The sequence below is a fragment of the Vanacampus margaritifer genome, chromosome 2 (genome assembly GCF_051991255.1).
Source record: "Vanacampus margaritifer isolate UIUO_Vmar chromosome 2, RoL_Vmar_1.0, whole genome shotgun sequence".
In the NCBI taxonomy this organism is placed as follows: Eukaryota; Metazoa; Chordata; class Actinopteri; order Syngnathiformes; family Syngnathidae; genus Vanacampus; species Vanacampus margaritifer.
In genome coordinates, this window is record NC_135433.1 from 3,135,712 (window position 1) to 3,159,965 (window position 24,254).

The 24,254-nt window shown below is 40.5% G+C and overlaps 1 protein-coding gene across 1 annotated transcript in view; it reads left to right on the forward strand.

Moving 5' to 3' along the window:
* The first annotated feature begins 41 nt into the window (after nt 1-41).
* The window catches only part of LOC144044927 (uncharacterized), a 37,169-nt gene continuing 12,956 nt past the window's right edge, over nt 42-24,254 (forward strand). Inside the window, exons 1-5 of the mRNA XM_077559639.1 lie at nt 42-222; nt 328-498; nt 609-734; nt 15,251-15,515; nt 18,574-18,658. Coding sequence (XP_077415765.1) covers nt 15,312-15,515; nt 18,574-18,658 — 289 coding nt within the window. The 5' untranslated portion in view covers nt 42-222; nt 328-498; nt 609-734; nt 15,251-15,311. The remainder of the gene's footprint in view (nt 223-327; nt 499-608; nt 735-15,250; nt 15,516-18,573; nt 18,659-24,254) is intronic.

The following is a 24,254-nucleotide window of genomic DNA, read 5'->3' on the forward strand; positions in this document are numbered from 1 at the left end:
CCCAAAAAATGTCATGTGTTGTTTTTTTTTAGAATACAAATGACACTCTATAACAACACAGGTGGAGATCGTTATCAGCCTTCTCCAGAGATTGCTGATTAGCTGATGATATGAATCACCTGTGTTGGCTGTGGGAGGCATGGAAAACAGGCTGGATACCGGTCCCTGATGATCAGGGTTGGGGACCTCTGCATTAGAGTACAAGTACAGCGGTGCCTTGAGGTACGAGTTTAATACTTTCAAATCATCTTTTCCCATTGAAATTAAGGAAATTGCCATTAATCCGTTCCAACCCCCAAAAAATGTCATGTGTTGTTTTTTTTTTAGAATACAAATGACACTCTATAACAACACAGGTGGAGATCGTTATCAGCCTTCTCCAGAGATTGCTGATTAGCTGATGATATGAATCACCTGTGTTGGCTGTGGGAGCCATGGAAAACAGGCTGGATACCGCTCCCTGAGGACCAGGGTTGGGGACCTCTGCTCTATAACATTGTACTGTATTTTTAAAAAAACAGTTACGACATAATTAAATCAAATGTAAAAATGAAACCGTTTCTGCCACCTTGTTTGCTTCAGTTCAGTGGATCTTGTGCTTTTTCTAGTGTGCGCACCGTGGCCACCTGGGAGCAATTTGATGCCGACATACGGACATAAATGAAGGAGACGGTCACAAATGCTCAGTAAACCGCAGTAACATGAGTTGTTCTTCACAGAGGAAAAGATTGCTTGTGAGTATTTTTATAGTTGTTTTAAATACACATTGTCTTGATATTAAATTTCAACTGGGAGTGGCAAGAACTGGGGTCCATTCCACAAAGAATGTTCAACAAACACCGAGCCGAACCCTGAACAGCGAGTTGACATGCCGTGAAATAGGAAACTCAGCGTTTTCGGTTCCAGGACCGCTGATTTGAGGTCGTCATATCAACGCAGAGTAGTTGCACCTGGCGTTGCCACTACACTAAGCACTTGACTTTAAGATGAAATATAAAAACATTATTCAAACCGTTCTAAGAGAAAAAACAGAGCGCAACACACAATACTGTAAATGTTGTAATGTGAGCGCAGGACTACGGCTGGTAATGTTGCAAATGTGCAAAGTGATGGACTGTGATGTGAAACGGTACCGCACAAAAAGAGAACTGTCTGGAACGCGGTCCAATAACAATCTCACGACGAATTTTTAATTCTCTGCGCAATAATGCGGCACCTTTATCAATAAGGTCATTCTCTAAAGGACATGCCATGTTTGTGACAAAAGTGTACTATAGACTATAGGCGTATTTAGGCAAAAACTCGCCGCAGCGGACTTTATGAATGCGGAAATGTGGCTGAAAAGAGGCGGGGACAGTAATCCTCGAGGTTCATTGTGAAAAACCTGCAACCGACCAGGTTTGGTTCATTGAACATGTTACTACGGTAACTGACCTTAAATGAACTGATCTTAAATGACCTATTTTTATGAAACAGGCTAGAGTTACCTCTTTTTCTCTGGTTTCAATGACCTCTCATTCTGAAACGGAAAACGCAGAGTTGACCACATTTCAGGCTTTCTTGACCCAGAGTTTTCACTAAACCTGCTTTGTGAAATACACCCCCTGTTCACAATCTGCCACACTGTTGTTTGTTGTGAAGTTGAGTTCTGTTCACTGCCACTGCACTGTAAAAAAAGAAAAAAAAAGAAAAGCCATTTAACATTTCAGTCTTTGTTAAAAAATTCACCATCATGCAGTTCTTTGCATACACCAATGTATGTTTAATCTATGACGACGTATTAGGGCCACATATAAATATATATATATTGTAGAGAGGCAGGCATATTTCGAGAAAAAAACTCGAATATTTTCGACATTATAAGTGTCAAATTTGCAAGAAAGAAAACTCACAAATTTACGAGAAAAAAACTTGAATACTTGCAAAATAAAGTGGCAGATTTGCAAGACAAAAAACTCAGAAACTTGCAAGAAATACACGTACCGTCATTTCTTTAGCAGAGATTAGCCATATCATATTAACAGGGATGTGATTTTTCCGCTAATTCGCGGAATTCCGCATTTTTTATCCCCCCCCCACCCCAAAAAAAATCCGAATTTTTTTTTTTTTTTTTTAGTAGTTCATTGTGTTTGCACATGACTCCGGCAGATAACATCTTCTGCTATAACAAAGACATTTGTGGTATGCTCTAATATGAGTTACTTTTCATTTGGTCATGATACAATTACTGTATTTGTTCATGAAATTTGAACTCTTCAACATTATTTATGTGTTAACTTAGTAATCACATTAGTTAGATATGATGATATTCTCAGTGATAGTTTTTAAAAGCAAAGGCAGTCCAATGTTTTTGAATGTGACTGATTTTGAGTTGACTAAAACTGCCATTTTATATGGGATAGTTCAATATACATTGAAAATTTATGCTGTTGTTTTGTCTATTTCTTTGTCATGTGAGTGCATTGAAAGTACTTAAAAACACGGAAAACCCATGAGCTCCGGGGGGCTTCGACCTCTGGACCTAGCTGGGTGCCAGCGGCCCCCAGACCCCCGGCTAAATTTTCAGATAATTTCACTTTGGTCAAATCACATCCCTGTATTAAGCATTGATGTTGCAAATCTGCGAGTATATTTCTCGTAAATTTGTGAGTTTTTTTCTCTTGAATTTGCCACTTTATTATGTCGCAAATATTCAAGTTTTTCTCGTACATTTGTTCGGTTTTTTTATCAAAATATTACCACCCTCTCTAAAAATATATATATATTTATACGTGGCCTACCCTAATACAGTACTCCGTGGTATTAATCAAATGAAGCAACAAAAATCTAAATTGTGCATAACTTATAAATATAAATTGTTCCAACAAAACAGTATGAGTTCTGGCCACACAGGTGACTGCTTCACCGGCAATTAGTGGCAGATAGCAGACTGATCTGGTGTGTTCTTCCGCCAAGTCACCACCTTTGTTGAAATCAAGGTTCCTCAATAGCCTTTTTTAACTTGTAGGATGAGAGTGTTTATAAAAGTATTAATTTACTTCACTAAAGGCCATATAATATTCTATTTATAACAAATTCAACTTTCAGGCACTATATTTGTGGCGTATTAATATCAACTAAAAAAAATCAGCTTTGAACTTATGTATGAGCAGACGTTAACAATTGAAAACATGTATTGATTTGTGAAAACGGGTTATGCACTTTTTTCAAGGGACGCTTATATCTCAGATTTTTGCAAGCTTTTCAAAGGAAAAAAAAATTGTCCAAATGATGGTTCGTTTCTTGAAAAATTTAACAGTTGGGTCACTTAAGATAAGATAAGATAAGTTCCACTGATTGTCACACCCATCTAAGTGGGGCGAAATTTGTTCTCCGCATTTGACCCATCCCCTGAGGGAACGGTGAGCAGCAGCAGCGCCGCGCTCGGGAATCATGTGGTGATCTAACCTCCCAATTCCAACCCTTAATGCTGAGTGTCAAGCAGAGTGGCAATCGGTCCCATTTTTATAGTCTTTGGTATGACCCGGCCGGGAATTGAACCCAAGACCTCCCAGGCTCAGAGCGGACACTCTACCACTCGGCCACTGAGCTGGTATCCATCCACTTGTATCTAACGGCATTACTGTATATTAGGGGTGTCAGGTGATGAATTTTTTTTAATCATAATTAATCACAAAACTTCAATAGTTAACTCATGATTAATCGCAAATTTTATATCTGTTCTAAATGTATAATAAAATGTGCAATAACATATTTAAGTTTTCATACTCTTGTTAACATAAGTGAGAAAAATGTTAAATAGAAATATGGCTGCATCTTTTAGTAATTGATACAGTAATTTCATAATAATTTGTAAAATTGAGTTTAAAAAAAAAAGGAAAAAAGTGTGATATTGATTTGTGTTGAGATCATTTTTCTGCCACTAGATGGCATTATTGCATTTGTAAGACGTTGGTGACAGCTTAGTGCATTTTTCTTTTCATACTAAGAAATATCTCATCTTTAACATGATGTAACTTGTGAAATTCTGCACATTTTTTAAATTGTAAAATACAACTTGACCCCAGTCTCCACAAATATATTCATTATTATTAAATTTGTCACTGCTAAATTTTGACGTGGATATGTCTGCTGTTTTGCGACTGGAATTCCCCCAGTACAGGCTTTTCAAGTAAGGGGCGGTCATTAATCGTGCGTTAAAAAATGTAAAAGCACTTTAAATAAACTCAAAATTAATGCACTATATATATATATATATATATATATATATATATAAACATGGAGGCGGGTGTGCTTTATTTAGCAAATTGCTCAGACACAAACTGACAGATATGGCTTGTAATTCTGACCAATGAATGAATAGGGTACAAAGACTATTAAAATGTCCATCCAGTCGTACACATGAGAAGACAGGAGTCCAAGAGGAACTTACTAAAATGGTTTCTAAAATGAACAAAACTACAAAAATAAACGCACCCAATCTGGCTGCACTTGGCATTTCGAATGTGTGCCCATCCAGAATGGCGTGCCCGTTCCCTTTGTCACTTTTGTCCATCTCCAACCACTCCGGATGCTGCGCTTGTATAGCAGATGCTTATAACCAACGGATGTGAGGCATGAAAGCAATGTGAAATTCATTGCATATTCCTACCCCCCTCCGTTCGCCATAATCACCACAATTAGCAGACATCTGCAGTGACTCCAACGCTAAGAGTGTATTCAAGTAATCAAAGCAGCTTCACCAACGGCGCTGACTGCGGCCCCCTCTGCGATGGGCCTCATCCTGTAGGGAAGCGTTCCATTAGAATTTCAGTGAGTAATTGAGATGGAGCATTTGCTTCTGGCACCCAACAAGAATGAGAGCCAACGGGTGGTGGGCGAGATGGCAGAACTGGTGGTGGTGCGGCGTTGGTGAACGGGCCGCCGCTCTGTTGAGAAGGTGACACAAGGAGCTCACACTCTGGCTTGCAATTAGCTGAATGAGCGCATTTACATGAATATGAGGATTTTCTGGACCATCAAGTAAACATAAAACTGTTTGGGAGCCACGTTTATTTGCATCCTTGCAGAAGTGGATGACATGCTACAAGACATTTGGAAACATTTCTGCATGTTACGTGAATACCTCAGATTACATTTTGAAGTTATTAAAAAAGTGTAGACTGGGGAGTATGGCACAGCTTAGCTAAGACACAACAACATGCTAATATCTTGCTTTGTATTTGCAAATGTGTCATGAGGTAACGTGAGTGGATAAGGGATGGTGGACCCAAATGCAAGGAAACAGGAATCAAGTGCAATGTGTAGTACTTAAGTATACTGGTCGCCATGACTGGAACGAGCGTGACGTTACAGGACCTGATTTGGCTTGACTTGACTTGCTGTGGAGTGACTTGGTTGGCTGTGATGAGGACGACTTGGCTGGCTGTGATGAGGGCGACTTGGCTGGCTGTGACGATGACGACTCGACTGGCTGTGATGAGGACGACTTGGTTGGCTGTGACGATGACGACTTGGGTGGCTGTGATGAGGACAACTTGGTTGGCTGTGACGAGGACGACTTGGCTGGCTGTGACGAGGACGACTTGGTTGGCTGTGACGATGACGACTTGGTTGGCTGTGACGATGACGGCTTGACTGGCTGTGACGATGACGGCTTGACTGGCTGTGATGAGGACGACTTGGTTGAATGTGACGATGACAACTTGGTTGGCTGTGATGAGGACGATTTGGTTGGCTGTGACGAGGACGACTTGGCTGGCTGTGATGAGGACGACTTGGCTGGCTGTGACGAGGACGACTTGGTTGGCCGTGATGAGGACAACTTGGTTGGCTGTGATGAGGACAACTTGGCCGTCTGTGACGAGGATGACTTGGCTGGCTGTAATGAGGAGGACTTGGCTGGCCGTGATGAGGACGACTTGGTTGGCTGTGACGAGGATGACTTGGCTGGCTGTGACGAGGACGACTTGGTTGGCTGTGACGAGGACGACTCGGCTGGCCGTGACGAGGACTACTTGGCTGGCTGTGACGAGGACGACTTGGTTGGCCGTGACGAGGACAACTTGGCTGTCTGTGACGAGGATGACTTGGCTGGCTGTAATGAGGATGACTTGGTTGGCTGTGGCGAGGACGACTTGGCTGACTGTGATGAGGACGACTTGGTTGGCTGTGACGAGGGCGACTTGGTTGGCTGTGACGAGGACGACTTGGCTGGCTGGGATGAGGACGACTTGGCTGGCTGTGGCGAGGACGACTTGGTTGGCCGTGACGAGGACAACTTGGTTGGCTGTGATGAGGACAACTTGGCTGTCTGTGACGAGGATGACTTGGCTGGCTGTAATGAGGACGACTTGGTTGGCTGTGACGAGGACGACTTGGCTGGCTGTGACGAGGACGACTTGGCTGGCTGTGATGAGGACGACTTGGCTGGCTGTGACGAGGACGACTTGGTTGGCCGTGACGAGGACAACTTGGTTGGCTGTGATGACGGCAACTTGGCTGTCTGTGACGAGGATGACTTGGCTGGCTGTAATGAGGACGACTTGGCTGGCTGTGATGAGGACGACTCGGCTGGCCGTGACGAGGACGACTTGGTTGGCCGTGACGAGGACGACTTGGCTGTCTGTGACGAGGATGACTTGGCTGGCTGTAATGAGGACGACTTGGTTGGCTGTGACGAGGACGACTTGGCTGACTGTGATGAGGACGACTTGGTTGGCTGTGACGAGGACGACTTGGTTGGCTGTGATGAGGACGACTTGGCCGGCTGTGATGAGGACGACTTGGTTGGCTGTGACGAGGACGACTTGGCTGACTGTGACGAGGACGACTTGGTTGGCTGTGACGAGGACGACTTGGCTGGCTGTGAGTCTTGAAATGCTTCTGTATGTACGAGATTTGTTTGAGGAACCAAGCGGGCTTTGCTTCCGTCCTCAATACACCAACACTAATGAGACTTACCTGGGGAAGGGAAGACACTCACAGGTGGACGTGGTTAGACACAACGAAACAAGGGAAGAAACCAGGAACACGACAAAACAACAACCACAAACATGAACAAGAAGAACACCCATAACAAACAAAAACCCAACCCCCACAGAACTGAAACATGACAAAATGTTGACATGACGGGAAATCTGCTCAACCAATTAAAATTCAGCGTCTGCAAATCAATGAATAGTTTGGATCCTGAATACATGAAAGAAATGCTGATTGAATATAAACCCAGCGGGGTTCTGGGGTCTGCCGACTCGGGCCAATTAGTGGAGCCCAGAGTTCAAAGTAAACATGGTGAAGCGTCATTGAGCTGTTATGCTGCAGGTAAATGGAATAAGGTTAAAAACGTCGCTGTTTTCTCATACTTTTGATTAAGGTCTTCTAAACATTTTGGAATCAATTTCACAGTACGGTAAAATCAACTTTTATTTCTTTACTTCGCTTGTACAAATCTTCTCTTAATGTGTTTAAATGTTGTCAATTGTCACTGATGGCAGACATGGGCCGCCAGTCAATCACATGGGACATACTGTATGTACACACAGCCAATCACATTCATGCCTATGGGTGTCAAGGGAAAAATGCGATCCCTTTAGTAGACAAGAGACAGGACAAACACTGAGAGAAATGAATGAGAGATACAATTTCATCAAAACTTGCATGTGAGGAGACTATTTAATTACAACCCGATGGCTGGTCTGAGCAGCAGCTGCCTGTTTCTCCTTCGGCGAGGTCATATACAGTATACACACATGAACAGGCAGTTATCATCTGGCGCCCCACCCCAACCCCCAACTGTAGACATCTTGCTTTATCTCACAGCAGAGTGATAACATCAGACAGAAAGAGGCTAACGTTTAGATTTAGACTCTGAATTTAGTGAATTATATTCATGTTTTGGGGATGTGGTAGGGCCGATTACCCAGAAAACTGCCTTGTGAGTATGAAAGAGAACATGCAAATGCCACACAGTAATGTCAGAGCCTAGAATCGAACCCAGAACCGCCTGCGGCATCACCTCGTTTCTGGAGCAAGTTGTCGTCCGTCAATCGAAACCACGCCCCAAAAGTCCACATATTTGCATACATTTTGCCAGCTAATGTGAATAATAACTAGAGCTGTCAAACAAACAAAAAAAATTCAAAATCAGATTAATCAGATTTTAGTATTTGGACTAATCACGTTTAATCACTTAATTAAAAAGGCTTTTTAGTCAACATTTTTTGCCTGTCAAATTTGAAGAGCTACTGTTATGTGTCAATTCTTTCGACATTTACAGTAACGTTATGAGGACGTCTTTTTTTTTTTTTTCTGGACGTCTTTTTAGATTCACTGCACTCTCATCCTCTTCTTTTTGTAATCAGTTAATTACTTGCATAATTTAAAATGGGAAAAAAAATGACGCCAGTAGTTTGACATGAACAAATATTCAGAATGAAACATTTATTAAATGCTTTACTTTAATGCATGTAGTTATGTTTATTGCTCAAGCACAACCTTTAACGTAGCCATCCGCTGTCAAGCTAAAGGATCATCTGCACTCAAAATTAATAGTGGGATTAATCTGCATTAATACATGATTAATGCAATATTTTTTGTGATTAATCAATTTGACAACACTCGAATAAAGACAAATTTGAAGAAAAAAAATTTTCCTCGTACATGATCGTTTTTTTTTTTTTTTTTTTTTTTTTTACAGTATGCATTACTTTTTACCATTACCAAGTAAACATATTCAGAACATCTAGAAACTCAAATGATCATTCCTGTTATGTCAATAGCCAAGTGGTATTCATCAACAAATCCTAACTTTCAGCATTAAACCTCTCAAGAGGATTTACCAAAATATATATGGCGCTATTTCTTTAAACCGCCTTTTTTTTTTTTCCAGCTGATAATTTGCATAAATTTTGAGTAGCCGCTTGCGCCTTCCATCGTAGATGACAACATGTCTGACAGCTCATTACTGGCGCAGCTGGAGATGTCACTCTTGTAAGGCACGGCGCGTTTAAGCCAACACTTAATAAGTTGGTCAGGAAGCGGCGCCTTGGACATTTTCCGTTGCCGTTGACTTCCACGCACGCACGCACACTGTAGCGTGTCATTGTTCTTGAGAATACATACGCATAGTATTACTCAGTCCAGTGTCAAACATGCGCACGGCTTTTTGCTCAATTTTGTCATTTGCGCACAAACTGGTGGTCCTGCTGTATTTTGGGTGAACTCATTATTATGAATTTCAGTCACGAGCTAACATTTGCGAGTGTGGGAATAGTTGTGAGACGAATAAAAAAAAAATGGGCCTCTGAGAAATATGTAGCGATGACGAAACAGCGCTTACAGTTTTCCTTGATTGTCCGACCCTTTGGTCTCCTTGGCCACCGGCGCCCTGATTGAGTGGGCAAAGAGTGGAAACGAAAAAAAAAAAGGAAACGTCAGACGTCGCTTAGCGCGGGAGCCCGTACTAGCGGCACTTTGTGACCTTCGTCAGGGAAGCCTCGCTAAAATAAGAAGGAGAGTAATTACAGATGCTGTGACGCAACTCGGTGGTAGATGTTGATTGGAGCGGGGTGCACGCGTACCCATCAACAGGACGCAGGTGCAAACGGTGCGATTGCTCATATCCACACTCGCTCCTGAATTGCTGTTTGCTCTCCGTGTGGCTATCTACTTTTTTCTTGACAATCGTGCCTTGTTTTTTGGGTTTCAATAAAATAATACAGTTCAATATGTTTTATGTGTAACCTCAAAACACAGTTTTTCAGTTTCAGCTGGCAGATATGTGGTACGCAATCATTTTTGTCAAAAGCGACTGGGCAACTAATCTAGCGACTTTTTCTGGTAGACAAAGCAATAAGTCATGAAGTTATGTTGAGAAGTTTCATCGGGAAAAAGAACAAAACAGAAAGAAAGTTCATTTGTAGTTCTAAACATATTTACGGTGTCACTTTTTGCCTCTCCCACAATGTTATTCCTCTCTCCTACAGTAACTATTACAATTACATGCAAATTGACAATCATGCAAATTAGGCGATGATGTAATTTAGCGACTTTTAGGACAGCCAATAGCTACTTTCCTCACTGGGGAGCAAGTTTATTTTAGCTAACGAAAAAAACTAAAACTAAAAATCTGAAAAGTATTTCGTAAATAAAAGCGAAAATGCTTACCGAAACTACATTTTATTATAACAAAACTAACTATAATTATAGCGAAAATGTCCTTCGTTTTAGTCTTTAGTGATGAATTTAATGCATGAGCCTTTGGGGATGATTTTAAATGTGATTATAAGTATATTCATGATGAGGACATTTGAAAGTGTATCACATAGAAATGATGTCATCTAGCAACAGCCAATAGAAAAGCACTTTCAGATGATGTCGCAACGTGACAATTTTGCGTGCTTGATTTTTTTGGCTCCAATAGCTTGGCTTGCCCGCTCAGGCGAAATGCAACGCTAGGTGAGAAATTTGTTACTTTTTTTCCTTTTACCACGGTGTTTATTAACTCATTCACTGCCATTGAAGGTTATAGACGGCAAAAATTCATTTGAACTATTTCTGTTAGTTTAACATTTTTTCCACTTTTGTTAACAAGAGTATAAAAACCTCGATTTTTTTTTATTGTACATTTAGAACAGATATAAAATGTGGGATTAATCGTGAGTTAACTCGTAAAGTCGTGCAATTATGATTTTAATCGCCTGACGCTCCTATTTTTTTTTATTGTAATTAGTTGCATGACTTTAGTTGTTAACTCACAATTAATCATAAATTTGATATCTGTTCTAAATGTACAATAAAAAAAATCGAGGTTTTTATACTCTTGTTAACAAAAGTGGAACAATGTTAAACTAATAGAAATAGTTCAAATAAATTTTTGATGTCAGTAGCCATCAATGGCAGTGAATTTGTTAAATATTGCACACAAGTGACACACTTTTATTTAAAACGAAAACTAATATCGAAACTAACTAAAACTAAGCATTTTTTAAATAACTATAAAAACTAACAGAACCACCCTGAAAACTAATTAAAACTAACTAAGTAAAAAAAAAAAAACAACAACCTCAAAACGAAATAAAATAAAAATTCCGAAACTATAAAAACCCTGCTGGGGAGTTGGCAACATTGTGCGCCGGGCATATGTGTCTGTATGTGTGTCTATCCAAGCTGTAAGCACACAAAAAAAATCTTCACCATGTGTGTGGTCGCTCACGTTTTGGAAAAAAAAAAAATTGAGATGTTAAAAATTGATATGTGTGTCTCGCTTAAACTAGAGAGGTCGTGTTACCTGTGAATTAGACATGCATTCATGCAACTACAAAGTTGTATTACAAACAGAAAATGTGTTTTGTGCGCAGCGGTAAACTGAAACCAACCACCAATGGAATGTATAATGTTAACATACACACAATGTTTGATGACGAGTGACAAGCATGTGGCAGCAAGCCAGCCGGCGGCAACGTGGCTAGTGGCTAGTGGCTAGCCCAAGAAGCTAACGTAGCAGCCTTCAGCTTCACTCGGTGCTTCTTGTCAAACATAACACAACAGATGGACTCAAACTCTTAAAGCATCCGTCAAAACACATCCAAATCAAATGTCCTTTCACTGTCGTCTGAGCGTCCTGTCAAGCAAAGAGCTAAGCAAGAAGTAGCTACCAAAATACGGCGCGGTGTTAAATGAGGCTGCTTCTTCATTGTAACTTTGAGCTAGGGCTGGGCCTAAAATTCATATCGAGGTATAAATTGAGCACATTCATGTTACAGCTATACAGAATATTGTAATATTAACTGAAAGGGGAAGTCAAGTAAAAAAAAAAAATTAAAAATAAAGCTTCTAACAGCTAGCAGGCAAATGAGCTCGTCTCCACCTGATGAGTAGAAGCACCTGAGGCTAAAGCCAAACTGTTTCAGGATTTTTACTTTCTGGACCTGGATTCTCCAACCTCACCTACGGAATTTTGATTAATATTGTGTTTGTGGAACATGAATTAAGCAGCAAAATCAACCCTTTTTTTTTTTTTAATATCCCCATTTTGCCACTCGCTGACAACTGAAAATGACATCACATGACAAAATGACATCTTGATATCGCTATTAGCCGCTAGCGAGCGGATCGGCTGATCTTGTGTTGCTTTCGTCGAATACGCCACACCCTCGCTCCGTGCACCATTTGAAGAGGCACATAAAAGAGACACTTAACTGATTGCATTCGCGAGCCCGTGAGCTAACGAGCTAGCTCTTTTGCGCTGCCATGGCGGGGGTCCTCCGATATGTCAGAGCATAAATCTGTGTTGTTGAGGAAGGGTCCTCGCTAACAGAGACACTATGGGGAATGTTAACTCCTTATTAAACACAACGGCAAACAGCCTTCAGGTGACTACAACACTTTAGCGCATACTGCACGAACAAATGTTACAGTTGACTTGAGTGGACACGCCCGCACAGTCCTACAGGTGAAAAGCGCCATCTATTTTTGCGATTTTGGAGCCCTATTTCATATGGCTGATTCCGAACATTCGGGCATTTCTGATATTTCCACAATGAAATGCACCTTACACCGTGAAAACAAACGGGCGTATTGTATTGCTTTTGCCTGTGATTAGCATACAAACCAGGCAGATTATTATAGTAGTCACGACTTTCATCACATTTTGAAATCAAAAGGATCCAAAGTACAATAATTTTCAATGAGCGGAGAGCTTACGGACGATTTTGGCCTGTCATGTAATTGTGATATTAACTCGCAATTGTCCATACTTGGTTGTTTTATCCATTAAAATTTCTAAGGCTTGTTAACAATATTATTTTCTCTGTTGTGTCAATTTTACAAGACACTTTTGTTCTTCTGATCTTTTTTTTTTTTTTTTTTTTACAGGGTCTTTAATCACTATTTCTGATGTTTCCCTACTCCGCAGCTCATGTTCGCTTAGCGGTTAGCATGGCTTCTCTGTCTTCTCTTGTTCTCTCTTCTTGCCTTAGTGTTAACGATACTTGTCAAAAGCGTAGCTCATTCACTATCATGAAGGCGAGCATTAGTGACTTAGGCCGTTCGTCCGCACGAAAGCCAGTTTCAATGCATCCTCACAAGTTTCTTACCGCTTAGGCCGTTCGTCCACACGATGGCGCTGTTTCCGAGCTTGTAACCGATCAGGGGCTCCAGAGTGGATAGATTTCAAAACGTGTCCGTCTAGACACCATATGCAGTGATGACGTCATGGTCGCAGCTCGATGACGACGCATTGATGACGTAAACCGTCAGTCTGTCAACAACAATGGCGGATAGCCGTGTCGTTGTCGTTTTGCTTGGCCTCCTTAGCTTGCTTATGCTTTTGCAGCAAAAATATTTTGCTTCTTTATTCCCACGTTCAACAAGCGGTGTTGTACTTGAATCACCCGCCATTGTCACTTCTCCTGTGTTCGTCTTTTTCATTTTGTTTCGATACATGCAAAGCCATGTTTGCTCTGTAGATTGCAATAAAGTGTTCATCTTCTTGGCTGATTATTCTTCTGCGCTTTCCGTTAACTCCCTGTGGCTGCGCTACAGCGCCACTCTAGGCTTGGCATATACATTACAGCCGTTAAACGTCCTCAGCGTCTTCTTTTGGACACACGCAAGTCTTGAAATGCTTCTGTGTGTACGAGATTTGTTTGATGAACGTTGCCGGCTTTGATTCCGTCTAGACGGGGCCTTAGAGCACTGTTTCTCAGACCCGGGCCTCGAGTAGCCCCATCCAGCCTGTTTTCCACGTCCCACCAGCTAACGCAGCTGAGGATCGTTATCAGGCTTCATGCAGAGCTTGCTGATTAGCGGCTGGTTTGAAACACCTGTGTTGCTTGTGGGAGACATGGAAAACAGGCTGGATAGGGGGGTACTCGAGGACCGCGGTTGAGAACCACCGACTTAGAGGATCAGTTGTGCCCTGGTTTAGCCGCACTAGCTAGCCAGCTGCCGCTCATGGCTGGTGCGAAGAAAATTAGCTTAGCATTGTCCCGTTCTCAAACAACTGGGAAAGCAGGAAGGATGAAAGATTGTTTATTCTTCTCTTCCAACCTTCTTTTCATCTTGCACTTCTTTTAACAAAGTGACACAAAGGGATAAGGGAGCCCTTTGATATTGTATGAAATAAGGTCTAGTGAGGAGTGCTGATGTCACAAATGATAACAAAATGCAACCAAGTCGAAGGGCAACACAAACTTGACCAAAGGTGGAATTTATGCACAACTTCCTTTTCTTTATTGAGACCGTGTCTAAAATAAGAATAGCGAGAGAGAGAGAGAGAGAGAGAGAGAGAGAGAGAGAAAAGGAGCTTGAAAGGTTTTTCCTTTCCTTTGGATGTTTGAAAATAGACTGCTGTGGAAAAAAATCTAGTTGCTATAGATCTGAGCGCATCATTCCCACCCGTTATGCAAATTGTCTGTCAAATTCACACAACGATACGCCCTTTTTGTGGTGGCACTTTACCACGCTTTCTTCCAAAAAAGACCTCATTGCGGTCCTTGGGGGTCCACGTGCTTCCTTGCCCCGAAGGTTTGGCACAGGTGATGTTTGGCTAGTTGGGTTCCATCGCCATGGCGACGTGTTAGAAAAGATGGGACGTCTCCTCACACGTACCCGCTTTGTGCTGCTTCATGAGGCCTGAAGGTGAAAGGTGACAGAACTGTAATCACCCCTCAACAGTGGATAGATGGAGCTGTTAATTCACGGCATTACAAACAGGGGAAAGAAATACCTTAAATGGGCTGGCCTGGGACCGCATACAGCTTCAGCACTGATGTGCGAAGAGGAACATGAAAAAAGAAAAAAAAAAAGCTTAGAGCTTTTCTCTCACCAGAGGATCTGAAGAGAGAATTATCCATGCACCATTTCCTCCCTTACTCCTGTGCGGACAATTCTGCACTTCAAGCGTCCTCACAACCACTCTCGCTTCATGTTTTTAATGCTTTTTTTATGCGGCTGTTTGATTTATTAATAGACGTGTGGAAAGGGGTTAGTCCAGCACATTTTTAAAAGGGCATTTTGATTTGGAAAATGTCAGTTTGTTTTTGTACTTTTTATGTATGATATCGCCAGAAATTAGACCACATATTGGATTCACACATGAAATTACTACACACAAGCTGTGTAATGCTTCTGAGAGTAATGTTTGTGAACGCACATGAGAGACAGGCCATTGTCTGCAGACATACACGAGCACGCTAACCGAGTGTCCTCCTTCTCTCCCCACCCGCTTTCCTCCTGAATAATACAGGAGATGGCCCCGCCCCCCTGGAGCCCGGCCATCCAATGGGAAGCCCGCGTCTTGTCAAGCTATGTCCCCGCCACCCAATCACGTTCGTCCCGGTGATCCGTGCGAACCGGATGCCCTCCCCCTTTTCTTGAGCCGCCGAAGTAGACGTCATGCGTGGATTTCGGGCACCGGCGCTCATTCGGTGTGGAGTTGGTCCCGGACGGAGGAGCGCGAGAAGAGTCACTCGTGGAACGTGGAGGAGATTGTGCTCGTTTGGACGATCGGCGTGAGTATGTGCACGTGACTCGAGCGGAATATGTAAAATGAGGTGTGGTCACATTGTCGTGGAATGTGGCGCGTGAACGTGGCATTTATAATAATAATAATAATTATTATTATTATTATGCTTATTATTATTATTATTATGCTTATTATTATTATTATGGAACAAAGCAGCAGATGTCGTATGTAAATAAGAGCGACGAGCGTGACTGTCTGGAAAATATCGGAGGTTTTAATAAGCCACGCTGCAACTTCTCCGATGCTTCCGGAAAAAAAGCGTCCACGCGTGGTGCATGTTGAAGAAGCGATGCATGCGTGTAAAGTTTTTCCGAAGACGGTTAACTTTGATTAATTTTCACTCTCGTGTTTCCCTTTGAGTGTCAAAGTGCGCGAAAGGCTGATAAATGGAGGCTATTATTTTTCAGCTTGAACAATGCGCGCCGGCTTTGTGCGGACCATCTGTCATTGTATCGACATTACAGCAGCACCCCACTCTGCTAAGGGGGGGGGGGGGGTTATATTTCAAACTACACACACATGAGAGAGAGAGAGAGAGAGAGAGAGAGAGAGAGAGAGAGAGAGCGATCATTCAGAGCCACCACCCGTCTGTGACCATGCCATGACGCATGCTGTGTCTTGCAACTGAACCCTGCAACTACTACTGTAATCAAAATGTTCATAAATATTAACCACGGGATGAATTGTGTCATGCAATACAGCAGCAGAAAAAAAAATAGAGCAGAACAAAGTGTCTTACCACAAAAGACTGAAATGGCTCGACTGCCTTTTTTTTTTTTTTTTTTTTTTTTTTTACAGGGCGTCCACTCTTTAGTAGCTGAACTCACCACCATCAGCAACACAGCTTCCTTTTTTTTCTTCTTTTTTTTTTAAATGGCCATGTCTCTCAGCACTAATATGCCTTCCAGTTAATGAGGCAGTGTCCATAAATTCTTCTGCCATCTGAAATATAGTAGGTCTAGACGCTTAGTGCGGCATTGCATTAAACAGTGCATTGAACACAGCATGATTTAATGAAACGACACAATGCGCTGGCTTTTACTGAGAAAAAAAAAGCTCCTTCTCTTTAAGTTTGCGTGCGTGTGTGCCCGCACAGGAGGGAAAACACAACTGGGCTAATTACAGTGGAAACTGCAAAATCGAACAAAATAGGTGACTTAAAAGTTGTTTGCATTTGAAAATGATTTATTATTTTTTTTTCATTTTTACGTCCACTCCTCTTAAGCATATAGACTCATAATGCTATAATACAACGACTTTTGTTTTGCAAAATGAATAGGTAACAGGAATTTTCGGATCGTATTACTACCTTTTGGGGTTTTTATAAGCAGTGTAGATTATGTATGAACAACTTGAAGTTCAATTTCTGCACTTTTCCTCCTTAGAACATCATTGGTAGACTCGATCCATTCATAATTTCACTTAGTTGGTCCAAAAATTCTCATTTACTCCAAAGATTACGTCTTTGGTCATCTATCTATGCAGGTGGCATATAGTGAGGAGCAGAACAATTAAATGTTCTTCCACTAGGTGGCGTTCAGTACAGTACACTTTTCGTGACGTGCGCATTTTCCCAATGTAAAATACAGTATGTGGCTCGGCTCTGTAAAGGTGGAGAAACGCTGCTTTAAATGCACACTTTTAGACGAACAATTGATGCCGCTTTCATGGCGTTTGACTTTGGATGTTCCACAGTACATAGTCAGGGAAAAGACCCCTGCAGGAGCACAGCGGATATCCCAGCGCACATCTGTTTTCGCGCAGTTTGGGGTTCGTGGGTGGATGCTGGCGTATCCTGTCCCCACCCGCTGCAGCAATGATGCTAACTCCCGCGTAGGCCATTATCACGTGTGAGGAGTTCCATCCAGCTGAGAGGCTCTGAAGCGAGGACCGCCGCAGTTGTTTCCACAACCATCCCGCCGCTGTGGCTCGTGAAAATCTAATGTTGTTATCATCAGGGAGTCTCATCACATGAGTCCCAGCAGATCCACTTCCTGCTGCAATCGACTATTAAACACATGCTGCATGAGAAGGAAGAAAAATGTCTTTCCCTCACTCACTTCCTTCAGTCTTCTCAGGCACTACAACTTCAATTCATTATTTCGGAGTCAACTGGAAGAGTTGTACAGTGAACCCGTGTTTAGTGCGAGGGGATACGTTCCAAATCTGCCCGCAAGCGGTGAAAATCTGTGATAAGGATGTCATATCAATTTTACACTCTAAAAACAGTTGGGTCGAAAAAAAAACCAAATTGGATTATAAAAAAGGGACTGGCCCAAAAGGTTGGGTTAATCAGTTAAACCAAAAAAAATTGGGTCAAATGAATAACCCACAAAACAACTCAAAAATCGGGTTTTGGGTTATTTTTTTGACCCAACTTACTTGTTTCGGTCTCAAAAAAAAAAGTTGGTTGGGTTCTTCATTAGACCAACCTTTTGGTCAAAGTAAACAAATAACCCAAAATGTTGGGTTGATTCCCCCAAAATTGATTGTGTTGTGGGTTGTTCATTTTACTCAACTTTTTGGTTTAAATAAATAAACCAAAATGTTGACTCGGCCCCTCTTTTGACCCAATTTGTGTTATTTTTTTACCCAAATTTTTGTTCTTCATGCACAACCCAAAACGTTGGGTCAGTCCCCAAAAATCTGGGGTGTTTGGTGGGTTATTCAATTGAACCAGCGTTTTGGTTTAAATCAAAATGTTGGGTCAGTCCCTTTTTGACCCAACTTGGGTTATTTTTGACCCAACTGTTTTTAGAGTGTGCCTGTGTGTTAAGTGTGTGCCATGTGTTTATGTTCCCTGACATTCAATAAATGTCTAAAAAAGTTCATCGACGTGTTTGGCTCTCCTTTCCCACATGTGAGGACATTACAGTAAGTATAATGTAAAAAAAAAAAATATATATATATATATATATTTATATACTGTAGGTGTGCAATATAGCAGCCGAACAATGCAAAGAACAGACGCCCAGTAGGATGTGAACCAAAAGTGGAAATAGACCTCAAAATTGTGTGTTTTTCTTCTTTTTTTTTCATGGCAGACTTCATCCAGGGGCCCAAAGAGGCAGGCATTGGGGGTGGGGGCCGCCAGCACGGACCACTCGGATGGCGCGAAGGCCCTCACAGGTAAATGACGTCAGACGGTCAACAAGTTCACAGGAATCCATGTCCATATGTGTGTTTAGTGCTTCCCTGTGTAAATGGAAAAGTTAGGTCATGGAGACCAACCCAGCCCCCCCATGCCCCCCCCCCCCTTCCTCCTCGCCTTAGGCGTCGTGGCATACTGCCCATCTAGATGAGTGGCTAACCTCCGACCTCATGTCTAGCCACAGGCTCAGGTCCGCCAGGGTCAAGCCAGGTGGCTTTCAAGAGCCTAACAGAGTTTGACATTTGAACTGGCGCTTTGTTTTGCTTAATGAAGAAACTCTTACGCCGTTGGTGTGTCATTTCAGCGCGACGCAAGGATCAAGCGGTCGGAAGGTGAGCGAAACCCGTTAAAACTGGGAACATCTGCTCTCGGTTTTGGTTTCCGTCCGTGCCCAATAAAATTCCCCGGCATTCTCAGCTCATTTACGAGACGCGGCGGCCCGCTTTAATCATGGCGCGGCATACGAAACTCTGTACGCTCCCAGGCGGGCGCTCTCGGGCCCTGTCGCAACACGCTCGCCATTATGCGGTCACGCGAGAAACTCCCCGTGGAAATTTTGGAATCTTTCCCATTGTTCCTCAAGGGAAGGGGGGGGGGGGGGGGCTCTCGAATGGAAGTGGGGAACGCCAGGAAATGACAGGCATTCTTTGTGGACTGTTTGAAAATAAACGGATGGCTCCTCGTTCTCCTTCTGACAATTAGACACAGATTCGAAATGAGGACACCATTAATTCACTGCCATTGACGGCTATAGACGTCAAAAAATATTTTTAACAATTTCTATTAGTTTAACATTTTTCCCCACTTTTGTTAACAAGAGTATGAAAACGTAGACATTTTTTTTATCGTACATTTAGAACAGATGGTGAATAATCGTGAGTTAACTAGTGACGTCATGCGATTAGTAATTAATCGCCTGACGCCCCTAATTTTTAATAATCTTTTCTTTTTTTTAAGAAAAAAGAAAGGTTTATTAAAAATTTAAATTACTTTTTTTAAATAATAATAAGAGAAGAAAAGATTATTATTATTATTAAAAATTAGTTGCGTCAGATGATTAACATTTTTCGTAATTAATCGCATGACTTCACGAGTTAACTCACAATTAATGCCAAATTTTATATCTGTTCTAATACAATAAAAAAATCTAGGTTTTCACACTTTTATTAACAAAAGTGGGCAAAATATTAAACTAATAGAAAGAGTTCAAATTAATTTTTGACGTCTATAGCCGAAAATGGCAGTGAATGAGTTAAAATATATTTAAAAATAATTAAACACACGGTCTTAATTAATTATAATTAATAATTAATTAATTAATCACAAATTTTATATCTGTTCTATATATACAATTTTTTTTTTTAGGATTTCATACTCTTGTTAACAAAAGTGGAAAAAATGTTAAACTAAAATAAATAGTTCAAATGAATTTTTGACGTCTATAGCCGTCAATGGCAGTGAATGAGTTAAAGCCTTAACAAAGGAATTTTCTTGGACGTCTCGATATTTTCTTCCTTTTTAGTCCTGATTTTGCCTTATCTAAGCCCAGCACCAAGAGCCCCCCGGTCCCCCCCCCCCCCCTCCGGGTTCAAACAAGCCTGCTGCTTGAGCTCTGCTTTATGAGGTGTGACAGAGAAGTCTGTCTGGCCCAGACTGCCTGTGCAGACTGGAAACGTAAAGCTTTACATTGGGGCAGGCTGCGGTGGCTTTGGGGAGGACTTCAACTCACTTCACCCCTATACGGTCCCTCGTCGACAGGAAGTGGCGCTATACTGCTGAGTTGGCATGAAAGTGTGTGGAGGGTTGGCGGGGGTGCAGGATCCTAATTACCCGCACGGTTTCTGCTTTTCTCAAATGACAGACAAAACTTACAAAAGCAGATGTTGGTGGTGGTGATTATTATTATTTTTTTGTGTTAGTAGTTTGGTTCCAGGTGCCTTTCGTTCCTCCTTCCTATTTGAGATGTAATAACAGCTTTGATTCTTTTAAACCGTCCAGTCTGGCCATATCACAGGGCAAAACACACACCTTGCACCCCACCCCCCTTCCACGTCTCTTCCTCCACCTCCTCCTCCTTTTTCCCCCCCCACTGGGCGGATGGTAGTTCCCAGGTATTTGAGCAGTGTAGCGTAGCCGAGAGGTTGCTTGTTCATTCCTCCGGGAGACAAAGGCAGCGTGCCTCCAGTGGAGGGATGAAAGGAAAAGGGGCTGTGCAGCCACTCCTTTTTACAATGGGAAGCCCTCCTTAGCGAGGCTGTAGAGCAAATAGCCACCTTTCTTTCCTTTTTTTTTTTTTAAACAACTTCTCAGAGTAGAAAGTGCGTCGGTGTGTATACGAGGTGGTGTGTGCTCGCAAAGAGAACCGGATGTTGTTTACATCACTGACAGAGCATTTTCTGAAGCTTTTTTTTAAGGTTGAGTTGTTGCCAGTTTAATTAGGCAAAATTAAATTAATGCAATCTGAAAATAGTGATCGTAATTGTGTGTGATTTTGAACTCTTTCACTGCCATTGACGGCTATAGACGTAATAAATTCGTTTGAACCATTTCTATTAGTTAAATTTTTTTTTCCACTTTTGTTAACAAGATTATGAAAATCTAGATTTTATTTGTGTACATTTAGAACAGAATTCAAATTTGTGATTAACTCATTCACTGCCATTGACGGCTATAGACGTCAAAAATTCATTTGAACTATTTTTATGGGTTTAACATTTTTTCCATTTTTGTTAACAAGAGTATGAAAATCTAGAATTCTTAGAATATATTTTTTTTGTCCATTTAGAAAAGATATAAAATTTGTGATTAATCGTGAGTTAACTAGTGAAATTTTAATCGCCTGATGCCCCTAATTTTTAATAATTAAATAATTGATTTTCTTCTTTTTTTTAAAACATGTATTTATTTTTCTATTTTTAATAATCTTTTTTTTTTTTTTTAAGAAAAGATTATTAAAAATTAGGGGCGTCGGGCGATTACAATTTTTAAACGTAATTAATCGCATGACTTCACTAGTTAACTCACGATTAATCACAAATTTTATATCTGTTCTAATACAAAAAAAAATCTATGTTTTCATACTTTTGTTAACAAAAGTGGGGGAAAAAATTTAAACTAATACAAATAGTTCAAATGAATTTTTAACGTCTATAGCCGTCAATGGCAGTGAATGAGTTAATCATGAGTTAAATATGAATCGACACCCCTAATTTTTAATAATCTTTTCTTAAAAAAAAAATATATATATATATATATATATATATATATATATATATATATTATTTTTAATAATCAATTTTTTTTCTATAAAAGATTATTAAAAATTAGGGGTGTCAGGTGATTCATATTTTTAATCGTAATTAATCCCAAATAATTATTATTAACTCATTCACTGCCATTGACGGCTATGGATGTCAAAAATTAATTTTAACTATTTCTATTAGTTTAATTCCCCCCCACACACTTTTGTTAAGAAGAGTATGAAAACCTAGTGTTTTTTTATATTGTATTATAACATATATAAAATTTGTGATTAATCGTGAGTTAACTAGTGAAGTCATGCGATTAATTACGATTAAAAATAGCACTCGCCTGATGCCCTTAATCTTTTCTTAAAAATAAAAAAAAGTTAATTAAAAAAAAAAAGATTATTAAAACATTATGGGCATCGGGCGATTACAATTTGTAATCGGAATTATTTGCATGACTTCACTAGTTAACTGTTCTAAATGAACAAAAAAAATTCTAGTTTTTCATACTCTTGTTGACAAAAATGGAAAAAATTAACTACTAGAAATAGTTTAAATAAATTTTTGACGTCTATAGCTGTCAATGGCAGTGAATGAGTTAAATAATAATAAAAGAAGAAAAGATTATTAAAAATTAGGTGTGTCAGATGATTAAAATGTTTTGTAATTAATCGCATGACTTCACTAGTTAACTCACGATTAATCACAAATTTTATATCTGTTCTAATATAATAAAAAAAATCTAGGTTTTCACACTTTTGTTAACAAAAGTGGGAAAAATGTTAAACTGATAGAAATAGTTTAAATGAATATAGCCGTCAATGGCAGTGAATGAGTTAAAATATATTTAAAAATAATTAAACACACGGTCTTCAGAAAAGTCACCGTGCACTTATTTTTATTGACAGACATTTTTCAGAATAGAATTCAGTCATTTGTGATTCTTTTTCGGAAAACAAGAAAAAAACACATGAAAAAGAGTTTGTGGATTTCTATGAGCTGCCCAGACAAGAAAAAACACAATATTTCGCAAGCACATTAGTATTTTTATTTTAAATGATATTGTGATTTGTTGTATTAGTTTTGTATTTTAAATGTCCCAAAATCAATTTTATTTAAATTATTTTATACTGTCTTGTCTTTGTCTGTGTGTGCGCCTTTATTTGGAACGCGGTTCATGTTGTACCCGGGTTGGCCACTGAAGGGCAGTGTGGTTCCACGTATTCCAATACACTGTGTGTACAAGTTGTAGCCACATTAGAGAGTAGAAGGAAAAAGTCACGATTAAGTTATTCCAATAAAAGCAGTTTTTTTTGCAGTGTGGAGCCGTTCTTTTGAGTGATAAAAGTGCCGCGAGTAGCGCGCTAATTAGCATTAGCGAGTCAGACTGGAGTAGATCATTACAATTCCTTGCACATCTATAGATTGAAGCAAAAATCATTATCAATCAAATCATTTTGAGTCAAAAATCGTTCCCAATCGGAAATCGATTTTGAATCGAATCGCAGGCCCAAAAATCGGAATCGATTCATTCAAAGATTCCCACCCCTAGTAACCATGCAAAGTTGAAAAAATATATATATTAATATATAAAATATATAAAAATATATATTTATCATATATAGTATGTATAGTATGTTTTGAAATAGAAATGCTAATAAAAATATTTTTTAAATGTTATGGTTTATCTCCTAAATATTGTTTAATTGGATGAGATGAAAATGCATTCAACTGAATTTGGCAAGAAATTGCGGAAAATTTGGGACATCTTTGATCTGAATAAGGTTTTGCCGTTTTCTTATCCGATCATACCCGAATCTTAATCACAGAATTCAAGCGTGGGCGTGTATGAAAGTGAGGCGAATGTTTGCGCTATACACAACACTGCAGTTTATTTTGTGATAGATGATCGAAGATTTGAGTGTTATGACTCTCGATCAATCCGTGCCCTACATTATCACATGCACATGAATTATGTGCTCGGCTACTGGCGCTCGCTGGACTGTTATCATCTCATGTGGTGGTCGGGGGGTGGGGGGGGGGGGGGGGGCGGAAACCGCAGGAGTCTTTTTATGGCTCCAGTCCTAGAGACAACCTGTTCTCCGGCACCTTTTTATGACATCATAAATTCTTCCATTTCCTCTGACCAGCCCTAGATGGGCAGACATACCTGGCCAGTAATTGTCTGTCGGCCTCTCTCATCTGTCAGCCGCCTCATCTCGCGCCGCCGACTTCCTCTGGCAACACATCGGGGCGCCTGAAGGCTTCTCAGCGCTTTATCTGCATTCTGGGTGCCTTTAAAAAAAAAAAAAAAGGTCAGTGACCT